At 40.8% G+C, this 9,406-nt stretch overlaps 1 protein-coding gene across 1 annotated transcript in view; it reads left to right on the top strand.

The window, feature by feature from the left end:
- Positions 1 to 7,034: 7,034 nt before the first annotated feature.
- The window catches only part of LOC144243668 (RCC1 and BTB domain-containing protein 2-like), a 47,262-nt gene continuing 44,890 nt past the window's right edge, over positions 7,035 to 9,406 (top strand). Inside the window, exon 1 of the mRNA XM_077778796.1 lies at positions 7,035 to 7,536. Coding sequence (XP_077634922.1) covers positions 7,396 to 7,536 — 141 coding nt within the window. The 5' untranslated portion in view covers positions 7,035 to 7,395. The remainder of the gene's footprint in view (positions 7,537 to 9,406) is intronic.

Here is a 9,406-nt window from a genome sequence, read left to right as displayed (position 1 = left end):
ACTATGGACTATAGTTCAGATCTCCGTGAACTATGGACTATAGTTCGGATCTCCCNAGGAAGGAAGAGAAAAAAGGAAAGACAGGAAGAGGGGGGCGGGCAGCTTTTAGGTATCAACAGCATTTGCCATAGTTTAATTTATTTAACTAGTTTGTTATAGGACATAGGTTCCTTTCTATTTTTTCAAATTATAAAAATGCTAAACATCTTCCTTCATGTATCTTTGCGTGTATCTTTCCGTACTAGTAACCTCCTAAAGGAGGGATTATTGAGCCAAAGGACAAATTTAATCCCTAAAGTCCAACTACCTTCCAAAGAGTTCTACCCAACTACACTTTCAAATGGATTTAAGAATTCTTTAAAATTAATAATTCAAATGATTAATATTTTTATTGAGATAATGTGATACCTTTAAATTAGCTTTAGGAAAATTGACATCCTATACTATGGAGTCTTCCTATCTAAAAACAGCATGTTTCTCCATTTTGCCTTCTTTTGTCTCAATAACTTTATAGTTTTCTTCATAATGATTTTTGTACATTGATTTTGTAACTGGCTGCATGACTATATTTCATAGATATATAAAATAGGGACTATATTTCATATATATATAAAATAGGGACTATATTTCATATATATATAAAATAGGGACTGTATCTCATATATTTATAAAATAGGGACTATATTTCATGTACATATAAAGTAGGGACNTTTTTCAAATTATAAAAATGCTATACATCTTCCTGCATGTATCTTTGCATGTATCTTTCCGTACTAGTAACCTCCTAAATAAAGGTGGGATTATTGAGTCAAAGGACAAATTTAATACCTAAAGTCCAACTACCTTCCAAAGAGTTCTGCCCAACTACACTTTCAAATGGATTTAAGAATTCTTTAAAATTAATCCTGAAAATGATTAATATTTTTATTGAGATAATGTTATACCTTTAAATTAGTTTTAGGAAAATTGACATCCTATACTACAGAGTCTTCCTATCTAAAAACAGCATGTTTCTCCATTTTGCCTTCTTTTGTCTCAATAACTTTATAGTTTTCTTCATAATGATTTTTGTATATTGATTTTGTAACTGGCTGCATCACTCAATTCTCTTATTTCTAAAAGATGGTCAGTGTATTTTCTTGGGTTTTCAATGTCTACATCGGTCATGGCCAAAGTGGGGAAAACTAAAGCGGTATTTGACTCGGAGATCCAGGAAAACCCAAATCCTCTTCTTGACCTTCTTTCCTCTGAAGTCATCAAGAAAAGTACACACACAAACACACACACACACACACACACACACACACTGAACAAACCAAAACCAAATCAAACCAAAACAAACAACCAAAGCGATGCAGATGATCTGTAGTATCAACTGATGATTTGCCCTAAGCTCTAATGTTGAGATTAGCAAATTAGTCCACACCATTATACTATGAATGCTTACATGATTCAGATAAAAAGCAGACTATGAAATCTGGCCTGTTTATATCTTCCCTAGAATCCCATCCTCAATCTTGGTGCTTGCCCCTGCAATGCAGGAAATGGCCAATCCAGAGCAGACCACTTGCCCAGGAGAAGGTTGTGCAAGAACAAAAAGTATTTGCTCCAAAGCGTGGGGCAGTTAGACTATATCACCGGGCTTGCTTTTCAGATATAAGGAATGAAAAGCCACAAATGGAGTTAATATGTAGGCTATCTCCAAGAGAAGTCTCTAGTATTTTTTTCCTTGAGACTTATAAAAAGAGTCACAAGAGCCATTCCCAGTGGGTTCATTGGACAGTGTACTATCAGAAAACAGTAACAACTCCATTCTCTCAGGAGGGCATCCATGAAATGCCTTTGAACTTGATCAATCCAAAACTGGCATGGAGCAAGAGGGTAGGCAATAGGAGTTGTATGCATCCCTTCGCCACCAAATCTAATTGCAGTCGTATATTCTTTACTTTCTTATAGAAGTGCATTAGCTAGTACTTCCAGAATAGGATTTGAGCATGAAGCATATATTTATTCCCATATTTCATGGATATGCTATTAGAATTCCACGATTAAACATGAAACTAGCTTGAAGTATGTGTATATAGCCATTTGATACAATTTCTTTTATCAAAACTGATTATTGACTATTGGACATGCTCTCGGCAGCAATTAAAAGGTTCCTATTTCTTTGACCTATTATTATGGAGAATTATATTATTAATATTTCCTCAAACATAAATCAAAAATGTCTCAGATACAGAGCACCTGAGTGTCTCAGTCAGTTAAGCGACCAACTCTTGATATCGGCTCAGGTTGTGATCTTGCATTAACATGGAGCCCCACATTTGGCTTGGGATTCTTTCTTTCGCTCTCTCTCTGTCCTTTCCCTGATTGTGCTCTCTCCCCCTCTCTCTTTCTCCCCTCTTCTCTCCCAAAAGAAATAAAGTTAGAATTTTTTTTCTCAGTTTCATCTTCTCCTTTCTTTTTCTCTTAAGCCTACTCTACTGTTACATGAGTTCAAGGACTCTTGATGTCCTGCCTGGACCTATTGCATAGTCTTAACATGGTCCCCTGGGTCCAGGCTCACCATCCTCCCCACAACAAAATAGGGGGCTTCCTCAACACAAAGGGCGATATGTCATCCTTTTGCTTAAAATTTTCTGTTGGATCCTGTGATATGACTCGATGCTTCTTTGCCAAGGGCTTTTATTATTTGGCCCATTTATTTTTCCAGTTCATTTGAAAAGAGTCCCATGGTCAAATGGTAAGAGCTCCAGATTGGAATCAGAGATGGATTTGTGTTAATCCCACTTCTTACTAGTTATGTGACTCTACGCAAGTGTGTTAAGTCTCCACTGTTTCATCTGTAAAACAAGGCCAAAATTAAGTTGCAGTTTATTGTAAAGATTAATATAATATACTATAAAGAGCACAGCCCAAGAAAGCACTCAGGAAGTTGTGGCTACTTTAATCTTCTCCCATTACTCTATCCCCTCCACATTGCCTTTATTACAGCTTTGCTGAGCAGCTTACAATTCTCAAATACATCATACTCTCTTATTCTACCTTAAGAGTGTTTCCGTTCCCTAATATCCCCATCTCTAACATTTGGTCTCTCAGCTCTCTTGTAAACATCCTTAAAACTTAATGCCAAAAGTTTTTTTTCTTTTTGGAAGCCTTAATTGACCTCCTCCTGGTAGTTTGTTGTTCTCTCACTGCTGCCACAGTAACATGTAGGTGTGAGGTATAGCCTTTGTTGCTTTGTATTCTAGTGCCGTGGTGGGATATACCATGTCACATTCCATAGTTAAGAGGAAGTGTCTGTAAAGGCACGGTGTAACTGACATCTCTCTAAAATACAGACAGCTGAGCAGTGCTGTCTTTCTGCCTTCCACATCAGAGTGGCCTGGGCACTTACTCTCTCCCACACAACACCCTCATTCAGACTCCTTGCCACAAACTAGCCCTTTTCAGCCTTCAGCTTCCGGCCATTTAGTTTTCTCAGAATTTGGTCAGCTGATACAACTCAAGTCTTTTGCTTTCAGTGTTTGCAATACATTATTATCTTAAACATAGTGGGGGGAAAGTGAGGGCAGGTGTATGGGGGTATCTCTGTACTATTTTTATAATTTGATGTGAATCTATAATTATTTTAAAGTAAGAAGCTAAAAAGAATTTCTTCCACCTAAAGTTTTATGAGAAAATCTGTACCTTTCCATCTTGTGCAATGGCACTGTTGTTTCCTTTGTCTGATGGATAATGAGATCCTGCTATTAATCCTATGAGTGGGATGATGGATTGGAAAAAGCAATGAAACTAGGAATCCAAAGGCTTGAGATAATTTACTTCATAATCTGGGCATCTATAAAATGAAGATTTATATTTAATCTCTCAGCTCTATGATAATACAAAATTACCAAGATTTGTTAAATAAATATCTCATGCTAAAAGTGATTAAAGAATAAACATTAACTTACTGCATAGTATAACAAATTTTAAATGTTATTTACATTTCATGATTACTATGCTTAAATGTTGTATATATGCAAATTATTGTCTTTAATATATTACAGAGTCAAAACATGTAGTGAAATCAGATACCTGCATGATGGTACTGTAGAGAAGTGAGTGGTCTCTAAACATTTTTGGTCTCGTACATTGATTACAAAATATATGCACTATTGTCAATTACATGTTAAATATTAGTAAAGTCTGATTTCTTAATTTAGATAAAAATAGAGATATTCTAAAAGTTTCTTGGGGCACCTGGGTAGTTTAGTCTGTTAAACATCTGATTTCGACTCAGGTTTTGATCTTACAGTTCATGAGTTTGAGCGCCACATGGGGCTTGGTGCTGAGAGCTTGGAGCCTGGAGCTTGCTTCAGATTCTGTGTCTCCCTCTCTCTCTGCCCCTTCTCTCACTCATACTCTGTCTCTCTCTCCTCAAAAATAAATAAACATCTGAAAAAAATTTTTAAGTTTCTTCCCACATTCCAACTGCTCTAGGTATTAGATTTGTTACAGGAAATTGCCCATTGTGTATTTTTGGACTGAACCTGTTGAATCCTCTGCTCTGATCATTCTTGCTATAATCACATCTTAATATTAAGTTCCTTACTAACAATATGTTTCATGGTAGAAATTGGAGAAAGTCTATGTTATAAAATGTCTTCTTTTTTAAATTGTTATTTAAGAATAATCTTAGGACCTTTAAGAAGTCCTAAGAACTTTAGAATCTTTAAAAAGTATTTTATTTCTAAAATAACTAAATCTTAAAATACTAACTTGTAAAAGAGTATCATACCTGCAGGAAAAGAAATATTATATAGGTTGATTTAAAAGTTATGCAGTATATTCTGTATGAAAGTTGTTTTCTATAATTTTGCTCTCTAAATGGTGACTCAAATTCCTTAAAATGCCTGAAATACAAAGTAGTTTGGATAAAGGAGAAAGGTGGAAGGAGAACTTGAGTGTTTGAATAAGAAACAATTCCTGTTTAATGAAACAACTCTAAACTTGTTTAATGATGAATTTATCTTTGGTGGTGACCAGAGGAAAAGCCTTTTCCTGAACAGAAAAATAAGTCAGTGGATTTTTTATGCAGACTCAGTGTTATACAGCTTTGTCGCAAGGAGAGAATGAGAGAGTTGATGAGGGTATCAGAAAAGGTGACTTAAAGCCTTTTTGGATTAGATATCAACCACTCTTAAGAGGTCAGCTTATCCAGGCAGTCAGGCCCAGGAGAATTGGCACACACTATCTAAAATGAGAGTAAACCAGGATTCATGGTTATGTTTAGGTCTCTCAATGGAGTATGGGACACATATTTGAGGAACTAAAGGGCAGGTAATCAATGTAATTTGATTCCACAAGCATTTATTAAACATTTTATGGTACAGAAATAAGGTATGACCTGTGTTCTGAAGAGTTTCACAATCTAATGAGATATAAACATCACAAATACTAAAAGGAAGGTGTGTTAGTGATAACCCCGCCTTATCTCACTACTTTTTAGTGTGGCAACCCTCTCCCTTAGATAAATACTCTGGAAGGAGTTCCTTCTAATTCTCTTTCAAGTAAAAAATCCAAGGGATCCTTTCAATTATGGTGATGTCACCTTTTATAACAAAAGGACAAAAGGTAACTAATGGTTTCAGGGGAAAAGCTTAATTTTAGGCAGTGTCATGCACTATAACTCCCGCCCTGCTCATAACCTATAAAATCAAGTATATCAATGCAAGTGTCCTTCTGGGGTTCAGTGTAGTATGCTCTGATAATAGACGTAAGTGTCTGCCAACGACAGCAACTGCAATAAAAACAGCTAGACATTCTGGAATGATGTTTTGCTGATGAATGAGGAAGGCCAGATCACACAAGATGAACAGGATCACTCTGGGTTGAGATCTCGATCTGGCTGTGCAATTTTTTAGCAAATCATTTAAACGTTGAACCTGTGTTCTCATTTAAAAGCCAGTGTAAAGGCATTCAGCTTACCTCCTAGGAACCCCTAACAAGCTTAGTCGTGGAGCATTTTACCAAAACCCACTCAGGCCAAGATAAGTCTTAAAGTGAAAGAAATTATTGCACATTATAATTATATTACATGCGGTGCATTTTACTAAAGTCTACTAAGGCCAACAGAGGTGCAGTGTAATACAAGAAATTACTAAATTAATAAAGGGGAAGTGCGGTTTTTCCAGAAGACCTTGGTCCCAAGGTAACTCAGTTCACCACCCCCTCAAGACAAATCAGTCATTATTTCAGCATTCGTATTACAGGAGTACAGGACTTAGACCCCACAGCAGTGAGGGACAAACGGAGAAACCATGTTAACACGTGATTAGAGCTCCCTGGTGGTGGGACCGGCTGGGGGACAAGGACTGTAGAAAAGGTTGCCCAAGCACAATTTGCAAGCCTCACCCTTCCAAGTCAGGCAACCCCAAATTCCCAAGACTTTGGGTACCAGGACCCTAGCGACGGTGGGAGGGGGGGTGTCCCACAGGGCGGAGACGGACTCAGCGGGGGAGAGTCGTGGGGGCCGCTCCGAAAGGAGGGGGACTCGGCAAGGAAGGGGTGGGGGCGGTAGTGGGCAGCCGGGCGAGGAGGGGAGGGGCGAGGCGAGGCGCCGTCGCCGGCCCCTTCTCCTCGAGTGCTCTCTCCTCCCTTCCCCTCCCCGGCCTGGCACCCGAACGCAACCTGCCGAGGCCAGGCTGCTTCAGGGGGAGGCGCCAACTCGTCGCTGCTCCGTGCCCCCGACCGAGCAGTAACTGCGACCCAGAAGGCGGAGCGGATGCGGCTCAGGCCTGCGCTGAGGTAAGGGGACCGGAAGATGTAGGAAGTCAAGAGGGGACGTCAGGTTCGAAGCGGGAGGCCCTTAGAGCACCCAGCTGCTGTCCACTTCTCCCCGCCCCCGCGGTCCGAGTTTCAGAACCCGGCAACAGCTGGAGAGCAGCCCCCAGGGTTACACCCCCGCCCGGGCCTAGGAGCTAGGCGTCGCCGCGCGTGCGCACATCCGCTGGCGGGGGTGGGCGCGGGACCTTGGGATTGTTCTCCCACCCAAGCCGCCAGGCCCAGGCGGCGCCGCGCATGTGCGAGGGCGGATGTGGTGCGCGGGGCGAGGGTCGCGTGCGGCGACCCCTGCCCCGAGGCTTTCTCGCCTCAGGGCGGTGAGGCAGCGCGTTGCCCCGGGCTGTGGCGGCGGCGTCTACCTCAGAGTTTCGCCTTCCCACCCCGCTCTTCGCCCCGCGTAGGGTGCTGCCGTTTTACTTCTGTCGCCTCGACCCGCGAAAACCCATTCATCTAGCTCCCGGGCCCGAACCAGCTTGCTAACTCAGTGTTGTGCCTCCGACATTCGGTCCTGTTGTCGAGGGACAGCGCAGAAAGTTTGGCTAAGCTAGGCGAAGCAGCTGTGGAGGCATGGGAAGAGTCGCCGAAAACCTGTATTTTAAGCCGCAAGGTATAGCTCCACTCAGCCCCGGAAATAGAGGTTTTCAGACGCTGAAAACTTCCCAAGCGCCCCGCCTTGGCCGAGGAGGAACTTCCTGCCCGAGTTGGAAGGCGAGTTCAGAGCGAACTTTTTGTTTTTGTTCTTTGGGAAGTTACGTAAAATGTCGGAGCATTTCGAGTCCAGGATTGTCCCAGAATGCATGTCACAGAGCTGCCTCGTACCGAGCTAGGGACTTAGTCTTTTCTTAGAGGTGAATGAAAGTGGCAGAGTTCTCAAACTGCTTTTGGGACTGTGCTGTGCTCTTTCCCCAAGACTCGCATTCCGGCACTGTTTAATGTTTACTGAGCCTCGTGGCTTTGCACACTTCTAGTACCAAGTTCCTGCTTGGCTTTACACCTTCCTGCGCAGTGGTGCTTAGTTCAGTCAGTTTCGTGACTCCTGAGGCTACTCTGCACGGTTTTTGACAAAGTCATTACCGTGCCGTGTAATTTTATATGATGCGCTGATACAGACATTTGGGGGCTGGTAAACAGAAGAACTTAACTATCAGGGAATCTGAGTACTCTAGGTGAAAGGTAATCTCTATTTCCCAGGGCATTAGGCAGTTTATACAGGTTATTAAGTAGTAAGTAATGGCAATTGAAGTGATACATTCTTGCACACCCCACTCCCACCATACAGGCCTCATTGGGCTTGCTCGGCTTACCACGTGGGCCTCCAGCCTAGGGGCTCGGCATTTGCTAATTCCGCCATCCTCAAAGCCCACTTCACCCCTCCGCCCAAATATGAATGGCACCCACCTTCGTTCAAGTCTCAATTGCCTTTATTTTAGAGAGGTGGCTTCCTCATTTAAAATTGCTACTACTGTCTGTCTCTCCAGCCTCTTACCCTGTTCGCTTTGGCTCTGTAGCATTTAACCACTGTCTGATATTATGCATTTGTATGTGTATGCTCTGTCTACTCTATATTCAGAGCATATTTTGTACTGAATTCTCATTGTGGATTAACTCATTCGTTCAACAAATACTGAGTGACTGCTTTGCATCAGGTCCTGTCCAGGTATTTTGGATATGTTCGTGAGCAAAACAGACAAAGATCCCTTCCCTCTGGAGCTTATGTTCTAGAAAAGAATGATTGACAGTAAATATATTTGATTATTTATCATGTTGGAAAATTGTGTTATGCAGGTGTGGGTTGCAGTTTTATATAGAATGGTTATGTTGGTCTGAAGGATAAACTGACGGTGATGTTCAAGACAGAGAACTAGCTATTAGAATTGAGTATCTTTCTGGGAGAAAATGTTCCTTGTTATTGTCTACTGTATTTTTCATGGGGGCCCAGGGCGTGACCATTGTGACAAGTGTAACCGTATTTTATAGTATACAGGTAAAAAACTTTTTTTAAATTGGGTTTAAATTATTCAGAACTTTACAATTTAACTCAGCACATCAAATGAAAAGGCTGGCTTTTAAGTGGAGGAGACCAACCACATGAAAACTACAGATGTGTTGAGAAAAAGTGTATATTTTCTGCACGTATTATTGCACTTTGCAGTTGCGTCTTAATGTTTCTCTGAATGTGATTGACTAGTGAAGTTGTTTTCTAACAGTGGTCAGTTGCTTTATTTGAAACTGTGTTGAAGATTCACCTGGTATGATGTCATGCTTTAAGGTATTAGGTTATTGCTCTTAGAGATTTCTCAATGAACCAGGCAAGATTTAGAGAAAGTGGCTGATTGATAGTAAGGTGTGTTTTCCTTTGGGTCCTTTACTTCAGTAGATTACAAACACTATGTTTAAATATCAAAGACTATTAATTGGAGCTATAAGTATAGGGGACTTACGGAGTTTGCCTAAGTCTTTAGGAGTTTGTCATATTAATTTTGGTTTTATCACTTGGTTAATGTGAAATTAAAATGCCCCTAAGATACCACTAGTTTTGAGGTTTACTGGAGTTGAATTAGTATAAATCAAAATAGAC

This window comes from Crocuta crocuta, unplaced genomic scaffold (genome assembly GCF_008692635.1).
Source record: "Crocuta crocuta isolate KB4526 unplaced genomic scaffold, BGI_CrCroc_1.0 scaffold586, whole genome shotgun sequence".
Taxonomy (NCBI): domain Eukaryota; kingdom Metazoa; phylum Chordata; class Mammalia; order Carnivora; family Hyaenidae; genus Crocuta; species Crocuta crocuta.
The sequence above is the reverse complement of the archived record's forward strand: the minus strand, read 5'-3'. Positions and strand labels throughout refer to the sequence as shown.